The 16,835-nt window shown below is 49.2% G+C and overlaps 1 protein-coding gene across 1 annotated transcript in view; it reads left to right on the forward strand.

The window, feature by feature from the left end:
• Window positions 1-9,022, forward strand: part of EIF4EBP1 (eukaryotic translation initiation factor 4E binding protein 1) — a 29,979-nt gene extending 20,957 nt beyond the window's left edge. The window contains exons 2-3 of the mRNA XM_002819004.4: window positions 5,751-5,930; window positions 8,561-9,022. Of these exons, the coding sequence (XP_002819050.1) occupies window positions 5,751-5,930; window positions 8,561-8,592 (212 nt within the window). The 3' untranslated portion in view covers window positions 8,593-9,022. The remainder of the gene's footprint in view (window positions 1-5,750; window positions 5,931-8,560) is intronic.
• The last annotated feature ends 7,813 nt before the right edge of the window (window positions 9,023-16,835 follow it).

The following is a 16,835-nucleotide window of genomic DNA, read 5'->3' on the forward strand; positions in this document are numbered from 1 at the left end:
GTTTGGCATGACTTTTGAGAGGAGTAGGAAAAAAATGTCATGGCTCTGCCATCTTGAAGTCGCTTTGATCCTCAAAAGCACTTCATACTCTTTGTAGTGACCTAGTGGAGGTGGGTCATTTACCCCAGTGTAGAGAGGGGTCCAAGACAAGCCTGCTGAGGACATAGGACCTCAGCTAAAGAGGTTTTGTTTCCTTTTATTTATTTATTTATTTTTTATTTTTTTGTGACAGAGTCTCGCTCTGTCTCCCAGGCTGGAGTGCAGTGGCACGATCTCGGCTCACTGCAACCTCCGCCTCCCAGGTTCAAGTGATTCTCCTGCCTCAGCCTCCTCAGTAGCTAGGATTAGGTGTATGCCACCATGGCTGGCTAATTTTTGTATTTTTAATAGAGGTGGGGTTTCACCATGTTGGCCAGGCTGGTCTCGAACTCCTGACCTCAGGTGATCTGCCTGCCTTGGCCTCCCAAAGTGCTGGGGTTACAGGCGTGAGCCATTGTGCCCAGGCTGTTTTATTTTTAAAGATAAGGTCTCGCTGTGTTGGCCAAGCTGGTCTGGAACTCCCAGCCTCAAGTGATCCTCCAACCTTGGCCTCCCAAACTGTTGGAATTTACAGATGTGAGTCACTGCGCCCAGCCGTAGCCCCCACCTTTGGCTAAAGAGTTTTATGTGGAGGCCACCCTAGCGTGATGCCACTCCACCTGCCGAACACACACACAGAGGTTTCTGTCAGATCACACCTGACCAGCAGCCCTGAAGGGACCTTGGCATCCATCCTGCCCACTCGTGTTTCCATTTCCTGACCTTGTACATGGGCCAAGTGTCCCCAGCACCAAGTAGCTCTGCAGCAGGTGTCTTCAGCCAGGCTTTAAGGTTTGTCTTTTTTTTTTTTTTTTTGAGACAGGGTCTCGCTCTGTCTCCCAGACTGGAGTCCAGTGGTGCAATCACTACTCACCACAGCCTCAATCTCTCAGGCTCAAGCGATCCTCCCACCTCAGCCTCCGCGTAGCTAGGACTCCAAGCGCATGCCACCATGCCTGGTTAATTTTTAAAAAATTTTAGTAGGCCAGGCGCAGTGGCTCATGCCTGTAATCCCAGCACTTTGGAAGGCCGAGGCAGGCGGATCACCTGAGGTCAGGAGCTCAAGACCAGCCTGGCCAACATGGCAAAACCCTGTCTGCACTAAAACTACAAAAATTAGCCAGGCACCTGTAATCCCAGCTACTTGGGAGGCTGAGGCAGGGAGAATTGCTTGAACCCAGGAGGCGGAAGTTACAGTGAGCCGAGATCACGCCACTGCACTCCAGCCTGGGCAACAGAACGAGACTCCGTCTCAAAAAAAAAAAAAAAAAATTTGTAGATAAGGTCTTGCTATGTTGCCCAGGCTGGTCTCGAACTCCTGGGCTCAAGTGATCCTCCCACCTCAGCCTCCCAAAGTGCTGGGATTGCAGGTGCAATCCACCTCATCCGGCCTTTGGCTGACTTTCTGAACGCTGCTGTTTACTCCTCACAGACCCCTCCCCAACTGAAATCTCTGATTTTATTAGGTAAAATTAGGATTCTTATTTTTAAGTAAGTGTGGTAGCCATAGGACAAAGGGCACAGAGGCTTTTTCTTTCACTTTTAAGTATAATTAATGATTTAAATTTTTTTTTTTTTTTTTTTGAGACAGAGGCTTGCTTGCTCTGTTGCCCAGGCTGGAGTGCAGTGGCATAATCTTGGCTCACTGCAACCTCCGCCTCCCAGGTTCAACAATTCTCCTGCCTCAGCCTCCCAAGTAGCTGGGATTACAAGCGTGTGCCACCACGCCCAGCTAATTTTTGTATTTTTAGTAGAGACTGGGTTTCACCATGTTGACCAGGCTGATCTTGAACTCCTGACCTCGGGTGACCTGCCTGCCTCGGCCTCCCAAAGTGCTAGGATTACAAGCATGAGCCACCACACCTGGCCTGTTTTTTTGTTTTGTTTTGTTTTGTTTTGTTTTGAGACAGGGTCTTGCTCTGTCGCCCAGGCTGGAGCGCAGTGGCGCGATCTCAGCTCGCTGGAGCGCAGGGGTGCGATCTCAGCTCACTGCAGCCTCTGCCTCCCAAGTTCAAGCGATTCTTCTACCTCAGTCCAGAGTAGCTGGGATTACAGGTGTGTAACACCACGCCTGGCTAATTTTTGTATTTTTGTTAGAGACAGGGTTTCACCATGCTGGCCAGGCTAGTGAAAGCAAGATCTTCAAGAAGTATTTGTACTCCCATGTTCATAGCAGCATTATTCACAATAACCGAGAAGTGGAAGCAACCCAGGTGTCCATCAGTTAGAGGAAAGGATAAGCAAAATGCGTACACACTCTCAATGGGATATTATTCAGCCTTCAGCAGGAAGGAAATCCTATCACATGCTACAGTGTGGAGGGACCTTGAGGACATTATGCTAAGTGAAATAAGCCGGTCATGAAAAAGCAAATCCTGTATGATTTCACCATATAAGATACCTAGAGTAGTCAAATTCAGAGAGACAGAAAGTAGAACCCTGCTTGCCAGGGCCTAGAGGGAGGGGGGAGGGGGAGTTGAAGAGTTTCAGTTTCGCATGACGAAAACGTTTTGGAGATGATTGGCGGTGATGGTAGCACAACACTGAGAATTTACTTCACACTACTGAACTGTCTCCTTAAAATGTTTAAGATGGTCAATGTTATGTGTATTTCACCACAATTTTTAAAAAGTCACCAGGGGCTGATGACCTTTAAAGAGGCTCTCCAGATGGTTGCTGGCCCCCGGGCTCTTCTTTGAGACTATTGAATCTTTAACTCTTAGGTTTCACGCTATGATAAACAAACCAACAACAACAAAAAAAGTGTGGCTCATGTCTGTAACCCCAGCACTTCGGGAGGCTGAGGCCGGTGGATCACTTGAGGTCAGGAGTTCAAGACCAGCTTGGCCAACATGGTGAAACCCCGTCTCTACCAAAAAATACAAAAATTAGCCGGGCGTGATAGCACATGCCTGTTGTCCCAGCTACTGGGGAGGCTGAGGCGGGAGGATTGCTAGAACCCAGGAGGCCGAGATTGCAGTGAGCCAAGATCATGCCACTGCATTCCAGCCTGGGTGACAGAGCGAGACTCCCATCTCAAAACAAACAAACAAAAAGCAAAGTTGGGGGGAAACAAGAAGGCGGGGACTCTTGCCGAGTCTCAAAGATTAAGAAACAACAGAAAAAAGTGGTCCCATCTGGAGCCAGGATGTCCAGCGACTTGTCCACTGAGTCCCCACCCCGCTGCCTGGACCCTGGGGTCTCTGGGCTTCCCTCCCCTCTGGGGAGGAGAGACTGTACAACCCCAAGCCTTGCAGAGTGGAGCAATGCCACATCTGGCCTCTAGAACCAAAGCAAATCTGGGTCACTTTTTTTAAAAAAAAGAGTTAGAAATTGGTCTTCCCTTACCTCCCCTCACTGTCACCCCAGCCCTGCAAAGAGAGGGCACCACTGCTCTCCATTTGTAATCTGGGCTCATAGGCACTCAGACCTAGAAGGTGCATGGGTCTTTATTTTCCAGATGAGGAGATGGAGGCCCAAAACAGGGGGTGCAAGGAGCAAGGTGCATAGGGTCACACAGCTGACTGGGAACGGAGCCCAAATGCACCCTGGTTCTTTACACCCCTCCTCCTAAGAAACAGCTGTACGCTGAAGTCCCACAGGCAATGAGCAGGGCTGTGAGCTTCAATATCACTGCCTCTCCTGCAAGGGGACAGGAGAGTAAGACCAGTGACTGCCTGGAGGGGCCACAGCCAGACCAGAGGAACACAGCCAGCAGGTGAAGTTTATCTTTAGGTATCTCTCTGCATTCCTCTGCCCTTCAGCATCTCAGGTCGTCCTCAGCACAGAGCCCCGTTTCAGGAACTCACACTCAGACTCCGAGATGGAAATTGGTACCTTTCCAGGTGTTTACAGAGTCCAGTGCTGAGCATCAAGAAATGAATCTCAATATGTACAACTATTATGGATCCATAAAAATTAAAAATCAAAAAAGTAAAATAAAGTGTAAGACATGAATCTTAGCTGTTGGAATGCTACTCATCATAGCCCCTAAGTGAAGGAGAGATTTCAAGGTTATTGCTAAGGAAGGGAATTCCTGAAGTCCTTAAATCATGATTCCCAAACTTGGGTTATTCATATTTTATCTGCACAATTATTACCACCTTGCATTCCACTTGTACAGATATTTAATATTTCTTTATATCACCTTAGCTTTTGAATTTAATTTACATTATTTTATTATAGAATTTATAATATATTATTATATTATTGTATATTAAAAGGAAATGCCATCACTACTATATATGGAACACTGGATTCACTTGCCATAAATAGAAGGTAGCTATAAAAAGATATAAAGGGGCCAGGCGCGGTGGCTCACACCTGTAATCCCAGCACTTTGGGAGGCCGAGGCGGGCAGATCACGAGGTCAAGAGTTTGAGACCAGCCTGGCCAACATGGTGAAATCCCGTCTCTACTAAAGATACAAAAAATTAGCTGGGCATGGTGGCACGCACCTATAATCCCAGCTACTTGGGAGGGTGGGGTAGAATTCCAAGGTCAGTGACACACTGGCAGGACACACTGGGGGCCTCACAAAGGAGGGGCTCAGCAGGAGAGCCCACCCTTCACTCCTGCCTCTGGCTCTTCTCCGCAGAGCCCAGGCATTTCTCTTTTTTTTTTTAAACTGTCTTTTTGAGATAGGGTCTCACTGCAGCCTGGACCTCCTGGGCTCAAGCAATCCTCCCGTCTCAGCTTCCTGAGTAGCTGGGACTACAGACACGTACCCATCATGCCCGGCTCATTTTAACATTTTTGTAGAGATGAGGTCTCTCTAAGTTGTCCAGGCTGGTCTCAAGCTCCTGGGCTCAAGCAGTCCTCCCACGTTGGCCTCCCAAAGTGCTGGGATTACAGGTGTGAGCTACCACACCTGGCAAAAGTTCTTATTTTTACCACTCTGGTTGAATCACAAGTATTTTCTGTTTGGTCATTTGTAAAATGCAGCTATTCTGGGTATCCCACAGGAGTGCTGTAAGGACAGGACTGAATAATGACTAGAAATGCATTTTTTCCACCGTGGTATGTGATTGTCATGGGTAATTAACACCGAGCCCTGGTGGGTGAGATTGCTGAGGGGCTACAGGGACAGAGCACAGTGTGCACAGAGCTCTGGGAAGACACAGGTGCAGTCGGTGGCCTGCAGACCCCTTCCATCGGATCATTCCATGTGAAGGGGAGTTGGGGCCGTTTGGAGGTAGCAGAGTTCTGGGTGGCAGCCAGGCCCACAAATAAACCTCACTACTCCAGCTTTTTTTTTTTTTTTTTTTTTTTTAATGAAAAGGAGTCTCACTCTGTTACCCAGGCTGGTGTACAGTGGTGCAATCAGTTCACTGCAACCTCCGCCTCCCAGCTTCAAGTGATTCTCCTGCCCCAGCCTCCTGAGTAGCTGGGATTACAGGCTCCCGCCACCATGCTGGCTAATTTTTGTATTTTTAGTAGAGACCGGGTTTCACCATGTTGGCCAGGCTGGTCTCGAACTCCTGACCTCAGGTGATCCACCTACGTTGGTCTCCCAAAGTGCTGGGATTATGGGCATGAGCCACCGCACCCAGCCTCCTCTGGGTTTTTCAGGAGAATCTGCTGCCTCTACTGCAGCCACGCCTTTAAAAAGTGGAAAAACCAGCAGGCAAGAGGTTGCAGGTGGCTTGACCAACCTCCCTGTGCCCTTCTAGGTACCAGGATCATCTATGACCGGAAATTCCTGATGGAGTGTCGGAACTCACCTGTGACCAAAACACCCCCGAGGGATCTGCCCACCATTCCCGGGGTCACCAGCCCTTCCAGTGATGAGCCCCCCATGGAAGCCAGCCAGAGCCACCTGCGCAATAGCCCAGAAGATAAGCGGGCGGGCGGTGAGTGTCGGGGCTTGGCCAGGCTCTACCTTGGGAAAGGGAATATATGAGGCTCCTGGAGTCCATCCACTGGGGGCAATTCCAGGGAGGAGGAACAACAGGGACTCTGCCCTACCTTCTAAGGAGCAGCTCAGAGCCCAGAGGGTGAGAGTAGGGGTGGGGAGGTTGAACTCTTCATTGGTAGCAACTTTTCCCCTGAAAGGGGCCCAGGCACCTCAGGAAAGGTGATCTGGCACCTTTGGGTCATGTCATTAGTGGGGAGTTTGTTTGAAATGGCAGCGGCTACACACAGCAACTTTCGTAAGCATCTGCCTCTGTATAATTGTCCCTGAAGCATTTCCACTTGGAACACACCCATGATGTTTGTGGTGCAAAAGACAAGTTATCAAAGACACAGTGTACTTGTCCTTTGGGAAAGTACATGTCTACAAGATAAGAAATACATCCGGGATGCCTCCTGTTGGGCTGTTGGTCCCCTAGTGGATCTTTATGAAGGCAGGTAGAAACAATGCAGCCAGTTGTCTCTGCCGATTTGACATTTGGTAGCTGGGTCCTTCCTGCTGTCCCCACCTCCTGAGTAATTAGAGCAGCCACTGTGGTAGTGGTGTAAGTGAATGCACTCTTTGTGGCATCCTGACTGGCTTAGCAGAGTGTTGGAGTTCTCTGCTGCAAGATGATGCAGCGTAAGCACTTCCGGGCAACTATAATCAGATTGGAACCCACCGACCCTTCACCCGGAAGACCGTACCCCAGGCCCAGACAGGAAGCAGCAGGGACCTCAGTTGGGCTTGCTCTGCTGACAGCAGCAGAATTAATCTCCCCAGGGCCTGCAGGACATGATTCATAATTACCTTGGGAACCTCACAGTATAAGACAGACAATAGTTGCCTGTGTCTTAGTCTGTTTTTTGATGGCTGTAACTGCATACCTGAGACTGGGTAATTTATGAAGAAAAGTGGTTTATTTCTTACAGTTATAGAGGCTGGGAAGGCCAAGGGCATGGTGCCAGCATCTGCTGGGCTTCTGGTGAGGGCCTCCTGCTGCATCAGAACATGGCGAAGGCATCACAGGGCAAGAGGGGCACATGAGAGAGAGCCAAGCTGCCTTTTTATAACACTCTTGTGATAACTAGCCCACTCCTGTGGTAACCCATTAATCCAGGAATGGGCTAATCCGTTCATGAGGACAGAGCCTTCATGACCCAATTACCTCTTAACGGCCCCAACTCTTAATACTGTTACATTGGGGATTAAGTTTCTATATGAATTTCAAACCATAGCATTCCAGCCCTGGACCCCCGAAACTCATGTCCTTCTCATATACAAATATATTAATTTGGTCCCCATATCCCCAAAGACTTAACACGTTGCAGTCCTAGCTCAAAAGTTCAAAGTCCAGAATTTCATCTGAATCAGACGAGACTCACAGCATGATTCATCTCAAGCTTAATTTCCTTCCAGCTGTGAGCCTGTGAAACTAAACAAGTTATCCACTTTCAAAAAATAGGGGCTGTCCCTGGCCCCTAAAAACATCAGCTGGTGGCCAGGCACAGTGGCTCATGCCTGAAATCCCAGCATTCTGGGAGGCTGAGGCAGGATGAATACTTGAGGCCAGAAGTTCAATACCAGCCTGGGCAACAATGTGAGACCCCCATCTCTACATAAGATTTTAAAATTAGCCAGGCATGGTGGTGCATGCCTGTAATCCCAACTACTTGGGAGGCTGAGGCCGGAGGATCACTTGAGCCCAGGAGGTCAAGGCTGCAGTGAGCTATGATTGCATAACTGCATGCCAGCCTGGCCAAGAGAGTGAGACCCTGTCTCTAAAGAAAAAAGCAAAAACAACAAAAGAGTCAGCCCAAATGATATAGTCTGGATATTTGTCCCTGCCCAAATCTCATGTTAAATTGTAATCCCCAGTGTTGGAGGTAGGGCCTGGTGGGAGGTGTTTGGGTCGTGGGGACAGATCCCTCACAGCTTCCTGCTGTCCTCATGATAGTGAATGAGTTCTCTCGAGATCTGGTTGTTGTAAAGTGTGGGAGCGCCACTCCACCCTCTCTCTTGCTCCTGCTTCCTCCATGTGACATGCCTGCTCCAGCTTTGCTTTCCACCATGACGAAAAGCTCCCTGAGGCCTCCCCAGAAGCCAAGCTGAGGCTGGCATCATGCTTGTACGGCCTGCAGAACCGTGAGCCAATTAAACTTCTTTTCTTGGCTGGGCGCGGTGGCTCACACCTGTAATCCCAGCACTTTGGGAGGCCAAGGAGGGTGGATCATCTGAGATCAGGAGTTCGAGACCAGCCTGGCCAACATGTCAAAACCCCGTGTCTACTGAAAATACAAAAATTAGCTGGGTGTGTTGGTGGGTGCCTATAATCCCAGCTACTCTTTTGGGAGGCTTAGGTAGGAGAATCGCTTGAACCCAGGAGGCGGAGGTTGCAGTGAACTGAAATTGGGCCGCTGCACTCCAGCCTCAGAGACAGAGTGAGACTCCATCTCAAAAAAAAAAAAAAACTTATTTTCTTTATAAATTACCCAACCTCAGGTATTTCTTTATAGCAATGGAAGAATGGCCTCATGTACCAAGCATTCACCCATTGTTGACCTGGCCCTCTGTCCCCTCTCTCCCCAGGTGAAGAGTCACAGTTTGAGATGGACATTTAAAGCACCAGCCATCACATGGAGCACTACCAAGGGGCCCCTCAGGGCCTTCCTGGGAGGAGTCCCACCAGCCAGGCCTTATGAAAGTGATCATACTGGGCAGGCGTCGGCATGGGGTCGGCCACCCCAGCCCTTTCTCCCTCACTCAGGGCACCTGCCCCCTCCTCTTCGTGAACACCAGCAGATACCTCCTTGTGCCTCCACTGATGCAGGAGCTGCCACCCCAAGGGGAGTGACCCCTGCCAGCACACCCTGCAGCCAAGGGCCAGGAAGTGGACAAGAACGAACCCTTCCTTCCAAATGATCAGCAATTCCAGCCCCTCGCTGCTGGGGGCGCAACCACCCCTTCCTTAGGTTGATGTGCCTGGGAAAGCTCCCTCCCCCTCCTTCCCCAAGAGAGGAAATAAAAGCCACCTTCGCCCTAGGGCCAAGAGTTGGGCCCTGTCTGAGCTTTTTTCAACTCTGTTTGTTAACCAACACCAGCTGCTATCTGTACGGTGCTGCTTTTTTTTTTTTTTTTTTTTTTTGAGACGGAGTTTCACTCTTGTGGCTCAGGCTGGAGTGCAATGGCGCAACCTCCACCTCCCGGGTTCAAGCAATTCTCCTGCCTCAGCCTCCCGAGTAGCTGGGATTACAGGTGTCTGCCACCACGCCCAGCTAGTATTTTTTTGTATTTTTGTAGAGACGGGGTTTCACCATGTTGGCCAGGCTGGTCTCGAACTCCTGACCTCAGGTGATCCACCCGCCTTGGCCTCCCAAAGTGCTGGGATTACAGGTGTAAGCCACCATGCCCAGCCTTGTACAGTGCTTCTAAAGCGTGGGCCTGTCCTTATTTGATTCTGACTCTAATCCTGTGGGTAAGTAGAACAACTGTTATCCTCACTTTACAGCTGAGAAGACTGGCACAAGAACAGGTAAAATCGTGCAGCTGCTGAATGGCACATGGGACTGGATTTGAGTCCTGCTACTCTTTTTTTTTTTTTTTTTTTTCCAAGACAAAGTCTTGCTCTGTCACCCAGGCTGGAGCAGTGGCACAGTCCTAGCTCACTGCAGCCTCAAACTCCTAGGTTCAAGCAATCCTGCTTCAGCCTCCTGAGTAGCTGGGACTACAAGTTCACACCACCACCTGGCTAAGTTTTTTGTGAGTAGAGATAAGGTCTTGCTATGTTGCTCAGGCTGGTCTTGAACTCCAGGTCTCAAGTGATCCTCCCACCTCAGTGTTCCAAAGTGTTGGGATGACAGATGTGAGCCACCACGCCCAGCCCATACCCTGGTATTCTTGATCTCTTGTTTTTCAGTGGCAAGGCAGCTGCCTCGCTTCTGGGCTTTCTCCCCCTTCTCTCAACCCCAAACTGTCGAGTTTGGCACCTTCCCGTCAGGGCCCATTCCATGCAAGAGTCAAGGGAAGAGCCCCTGCCTTGGCCAGTGTGGCATCTGATCCATGGACACTTGACCTTTGCCAATTGATCGCTTTGTGTGAGCTGTCATGTGTGGCACAAACACAGACAAGCTCTCTGCCTTGAAGAGTTCATTGAAATGTAAGATTTGCCCGAAAGTAAAGGTCGCATAGGCTGGGCACAGTGGCTCAAGCCTGTAATCCCAGCATTTTGTGAGGCTGAGGTGGGAGGATTGATTGAGGCCAGGCGTGGGAGACCAGTCTGGGCAATGCAGTAAGACCCCGTCTCTACAGAAAATTTTTTAAGTAGCCAGACATGGTGGTGCACACCTGTGGTCTTAGCCACTCAGGAGGCTGAGGTGGGAGGAACACTTGAGCCCAGGAGTTCAAAGCTGCGGTGAGCCACGATTGTGCCACTGCACTCCATTCACAGAGTAGAGGCTTCATGGAGGTGGTGCTACAGCTGGACCCTGGGAATGAGTGGGTTGGGGGAGGCAGGGGCCCAGTGTTGCCAAGCTCAGATGGTCTTGGGGAGCTGGGGTGTTCAGGGATGGGACATAGTAGCCTGGTTTGGTCAGAGCAGGCAGTCTGTATGGGTGAGAATGACTTTAACAAATGGCCAAAGAAGGGTGAGGTTTCTGAAGGTCTTGAATACTAACTAGGCAGAGATCTTTGCTGAGAAGCAATAGGAATTTCTCATTACAGGGTATGCTGGTGGGTGGATGGCGTATGAACAAGAGGCAGTGGGTGGCATTTACTTAACAAGCTCCGGGCACATAGCATTTGTCCACCTGCCGTTTGGAGAGCAGCAGACTTTCAGTGGCCAAGTTGCTTGCTTGGCCTTTCCTATAGCTGGTTGCAGCCCCCTTCCCTCACAAGGACTGAACGCAGCTGAGTCCAGGTGCATGGTGATGTGTGGCAGGCCTGGCCTTTGGCACGTTGCCTCCAAGCACACAGCAAAGTCTGTCCATATGGATGGACAAGAGAGGCTAGCGATGGGCCACCACTGGTGCAAAGAATAATGCAAGTGTTAAGTAGGCTCAAAGGAGAGATTGGGTCAGCCTTCCCAATCCCTTAGCTTTCCAATAAAAGCATCTTGCTCCAAGGCCAGGCACAGTGGTTCCTGCCTGTAATCCCAAAGCTTCAGGAGGTCAAGGTGGGAGGATCACTTGAGGCCAGGAGTTCGAGACCAGCCTGGGCAACATAGTGAGACCCCCATCTCTACTACCAAAAAAATTTAAAAATTAGCTAGACATGGTGGTGCACACCTGTAGTCCCAGCTGCTTGGGAGGCTGAGGAGGGAGGATCACTTTTGCTCAGGAGATCGAGGCTGCAGTGAGTTATGATCACACTACTGCACTGCAGCCTGAGCAATAGAACAAGACCTTGTCTCTTAAAAAAAAAAATTGCAGCCAGACGAGGTGGCTCATGCCTGTAATCCCAGCACTTTGGGAAGCCAAGGTGGGCAGATCACTTGAGGTCAGGAGTTTGAAACCAGCCTGCCCAACATGGCAAAACCCCATCTCTACTAAAAATACAAAACTTACCCAGGCGTGGTGGCGCACGCATGTAATCCCAACTACTCGGGAGGCTGAGGCACGAGAATTGCTTGAACCTGGGAGGCGGAGGTTGCAGTGAGCCAAGATCACACCACTGCACTCCAGCCTGGGTGACAGAGTGGAGACTGACTCACAGAAAAAAAAAGAAATCTCACTCACATCCCACCAGAGGTCTTGCCAGCCTACAGGTCCATTTCCCTTCTTGGTCTTACGTCTCAGGGTCTAAGAGACAGGTAAATAAATCATTAAAGAATGATTTATCTGATAGTTCAGGGGCCACAGTAAGATAATTTTTCAGGCTGAGCATGGTGGCTCATGCCTGTAATCCAGCATTTTGGAAGGCCAAGATGAGGATCACTTGAGGCCAGGAGTTTGAGACCAGCCTGGGCAACATGGCAAGACCCCCATCTCTATGAAAAATAGAGATAAAAAGAAGAAATAAAAGAAGTGTGCCCCTTTCCCACTGAGCAAAAGCATCCTCCCGAGGACCCCAGGAGTGTTTTGAGTGTCAATTCTGGCCGGGTGCTGTGGTGTAGCCATGATCCACAACACAGTCCTTGTCCACAAGGAAGTTAAAATCTTAAGGAAAGCGAGACTGTTGTGGTCCAGCTGCACATGCCTGTGCATTGAGACCTAAAGCTCATAGAGATGCTCACTCTAGGGGACCATCACAGTTTGGCCCCTGCCACCCTCCAACATCACCAAAACCACTGTTGTTGCAATTGGGGAACTCCCTGACAACTGTTGGACAGATACCACATGCCAAGACCCAGAAGAGACAAATTAGTGTTTTTAGCTATGTTGTGTGTTCTCAAAGAGCTTACAACCTGATCAGGAGACGAGAAGTACTTCAAGTAGTAAATGGTCATTGGGAGATGCAAAGCAATACTTATGTGCTTGTCCATTGAATGGAGGGGAGGCTGTGCATGTCCCAAGTTAGAGGAATCTGAGGTTTGAGAAGCCTTCACGGAGGAGGTGTGGCTTAATAGGACTGGTAGGATTCCTGCATCATGAATGGCGTAAGGTACAGGAGCCCCCAGGAACAGGTCAACTGGAGAAATGTGGACGCTGTTAGGCTTTCTGTGCACGAATGAAGAGGCTGGCCTGGCAGTGGAGATGGGAATGGGCTGTATTGAGAAGAAAGATTGACACCCTTGGGTGAGGTAGAGGGAGGAGGGATGTGTTGAAGGTTTCTAGTCCAGGAGATCCAGGCAAGAGGTCAGAAAGGAATTGCTGGTTTAGGAATTATGCAGAGTGAACAGCAAGGATACCAAAGATGGAACTGTGGGGAATGTTCCCAGTGAGCATGAGTGGAGTGTGGGGAGCTGAACTGCTGGTGATTTTCCAACCTCCAGGCTGCTATTGACACAGCTGTGGGCATCGCTGCAACTCCCAGGTAGCCAAACAGGTATCGACCAGGCCGTCTTTTTCCTGGCGCCTTTCAGTGCGACATTTATCAAGATGACTCAAGGAAAAGCCTAAGGACATGTGGCCAATCAAGAAGGCTCATACTTGGCTGGGCGCCGTGGTTCACGCCTGTAATCCCAGCACTTTGGGAGGCTGAGGCAGGCGGATCACCTGAAGTCAGGAATTCCAGACCAGCCTGACCAACATGGAGAAACCCCATCTCTACTAAAAATACAAAATTAGCTGGGTGTGGTGGCGCATGCCTGTAATCCCAGCCAGTTGGGAGGCTGAGGCAGGAGAATCGCTTGAACCCCAGAGGCGGAGGTTGCAGTGAGCCGAGATCAAGCTGTTTGCACTCCAGCCTGGGCAACAAGAATGAAACTCCATCTCAAAAAAAAAAAAAGAAAAAAAAGAAGGCTCATAGTCTTGCCACCTAAAAACCAGTACTTCCAGAAGGGTGGGATTCAGCAAAAGACTCCAAGTGGTCTTTTCCAGGTAAATCCAACCTCTGATTTTTTTTTTTTTTTTTTTTTTTTTTTTTTTTTTTTTTTTGAGACGGAGTCTTACTCTGTCGCGCAGGCTGGAGTGCAGTGCCGCAATCCCGGCTCACTGCAACCTCTGCTGCCCTGGTTCAAACAATTCTCCTGTCTCAGCCTCCCGAGTACCTGGGACTACAGGCATGTGCCACCACGCCCAACTAGTTTTTCTACTTTTAGTAGAGTCAGGGTTTTGCCATGTTGACCTGGCTGGTCTCGAACTCCCAGCTTCAAGTGATCACCACCCTCGTCAGCCTCCCAAAGTGCTGGGATTAAAGGTATGAGCCACAGCTCGGGCCCCAACTGAACTCTGATTTAACAAGCATTTACTAAGCATCTAGTAAATGCTAGATCTTGAGGCAATACAAGAGAATTTTAAAACAAATGCCTGAGAAAATGTGAAATAATCCAAGGAGGCATGATTAGGTACAAATAAATGGAGTGATAAATGTGACAGGTCAGCAAGACAGGGACAATCAGTGACAGTGGGAAGGAAGAAATTGAAGTTGGGCGCAGTGATTCACGCCTGTAATCCCAGCATTTTGGGAGGCTGAGGTGGAGGTGATCACTTGAGGCCAGGAGTTCAAGACCAGCCTGCCCAACATGGTGAAACCCTGTCTCTACTAAAAAATACAAAAATTAGTCGAGCATGGTGGTGGGCGCTTGTAGTCCCAGCTACTCGGGAGGCTGAGGCAGGAGACTCTCTTGAACCCAGGAGGTAAAGGTTGCAGTGAGCCAGGATTGCACCACTGCACCCCAGCCTGGGCGACAGAGTGAGACTCTGTTTAAGAAAAAAGAAAAAGGGCTGGGTGCAGTGGCTCACACCTGTAATTCCAGCACTTTGGGAGGCCGAGGCAGGCGGATCACCTGAGGTTGGGAGTTCGATACCAGCCTGACTAACATGGAGAAACCCCGTCTCTACTGAAAATACAAAATTAGCTGGACGTGGTGGCACATTCCTGTAATCCCAGCTACTCAGGAGGCTGAGGCAGAAGAATCGCTTGAACCCAGGAGATGGAGGTTGCAGTGAGCTGAGATCGTGCCACTGCATTCCAGCCTGGGTAACAGAGTCAAAAGAAGAAGAAGAAGGAGAAGAAGAAGAAATTGCATTAGCAAAAGTGTGTCTAGAATGAATCCAGCATGTGTAAGATACTAGGATATTTTTAGTCAGTTGTGTGTTGCTGGGTTGGGTAGCACGTAGTAGGCTTAGATAGCATGGGATTTAATTGTTGGAACCAAAAAAAAAAAAAAGCATGAATGGAATGTCAAAAAAAAAAAGGATGGAATGTCTTCTGCCTGTCTGGAGCTTCACTACAATCTTATTTAGGATCTCCATAATTTATGAAGTTAGTATTTTTATTCCTGTTTTACACATGACCATGGCTAGTGAGGGCCAGAATTAGAATTCCAACTCCTGTATTTTCAGCCCCAAAACCTATCATCAGGTTTTTTTTGTTTTGTTTTAGAGACGGGGATCTTGCCATGTTGCCCAGGCTGGTCTTGGATTCCTGGCCTCAAGTGATCCTCCTGCCTCAGCCTCCCAAAGTGTTGTGATTATAGGCATAAGCCACCATGCACAGCCTCCAAAACCTATGCTCTTAATGCCACACTGTGAAGAGAACTGAAGTCTGGGCTGTTCTGACTCTGAGCTATAGGCAACTGGGATACTGGTTGGAGATGTCAGAACAGGCAGTGACAGGTGAGTGTCAAGGTAAAGCAGGTAGAGGACAGACCTGGAGCCAGGAAGTCATTCAGGTGTTTGGTGAGTTGCTTAGAATTCATGGGTTTGGGGGAGTGAGGTAGTGAAAACAAAGGAGTATAAGGTTGATAGCCTTTTCTCATTTACTGAAGGGCTATTTGTTGAGTGCCTACTGTGTGCCAGGCACTGTTTTAAGCACTAGGGGTAGAGTGGATAACACAAAGCCCTGCCTTCAAGGAGCAGACCTTCCAATGATACAGCAGCCATGTGTGCACTCCGGTTTCATTGTAGACATCACAAACCTAACCTCGAAATAAGGTGCAGAATTGAGCATGCCCAACACTTCCTCTCCACAAGCAGAGGACATGTGCTCCTTGCTGTGGGACAATCAGTCCTGCATGGAGGAACCAGCACCCCAGTAACAGGCCATAGACGGAAATAACTGAACAAAACCCTGTTTTTTCGTCAGCAGGAAAAGGCCAGGAACTCGCTTTCTGCCGGTTAACCGGAGGGAAAGTGCAACCCTTAAGGATTGGGTTTTGCTGAGTTTAACACACTCCAGAGAGTATGCTGCAGGGAGAGTAGGGAAGAGAAGGGCTCTTGGGCCACAGCAAAGTGAAGGTGAATCCTTCCAACCCCCAGCTGCAAATCAGAGGCCGTTTCCTATGCAAAACAGCATAGGAAGTCGTTTTCCTAAGGAGGAGCCTTAAATCCGTCCTTGTTTGTTCCTTGGTCTTGGGTTCTGCGAGGAATGATGTTGCAAGCCTCGTCTTTGTGCTGCCGCCTGCTGGTAGAGTTCATTAAAGCAAGGAAGGCTGGGTACGTCTAGGAAATGGTTATTGCACTCCGTTAGGTGAAGAAAAGTGAGGATGCCATATGTATTCAAGACTTAAGCACATTTCTCCACATTTTTTTCTATCGAGATCATGCAACTGTATCCTCATTGTCTGAAAGGAATACTAAGGAAAAAGTTTTCCAGACAGAGTGCCCAGGATTGTGTTGTGGGGCAGAACCAGACGTAGAATAGAATCTGCCTGCGATGCCCAGACTTGGTTTGGGACAAGCTAGTTATGGCCCTGCTTCCTCCCTTCGACCAAGCGCAGCCATGCACATGGTCATACTGCCCTTTGATCCTCGACCCATCTCTCTGGCCAGCAGCCGCCAGCTGACTCTATCTGCCAAGGAATTCCAGCCAGGAACACAGTTTACTCCTGTCTGGCATTTCTCAACCCGAGTTTCTACCATGAGGTTGCATTTGAACATTTTCCTAGGTACTACACTACCTTCCAAAAACAGTCAGGACTCTGGGCTGTTCAAAACTTCTTCCTTAGCCTCTATAGGATAGGTTTCAGATTTGCATAGGAATTCTGGATATAAATGTAGCCATTATTCAGGTTATCCTCCAACTCCTGGGACAGTTTCAGCTTTTTTTTTTTTTTTTTTTTTTTTTTTGACACGGAGTTCTGCTCTTGTCTCCCAGGCTGGAGTGCAATGGCACAATCTCGGCTCACTGCAAACTCCGCCTCCCAGGTTCAAGCAATTCTGCTGCCTCAGCCTCCCAAATAGCTGGGATTACAGGCGCCTGCCACCATGCCTGGCTAATTTTCTCATTTTTAGTAGAGACGAGGTTTCACCATGTTGGCCAGGCT

The sequence above is a fragment of the Pongo abelii genome, chromosome 7 (assembly GCF_028885655.2).
Source record: "Pongo abelii isolate AG06213 chromosome 7, NHGRI_mPonAbe1-v2.0_pri, whole genome shotgun sequence".
In the NCBI taxonomy this organism is placed as follows: Eukaryota; Metazoa; Chordata; class Mammalia; order Primates; family Hominidae; genus Pongo; species Pongo abelii.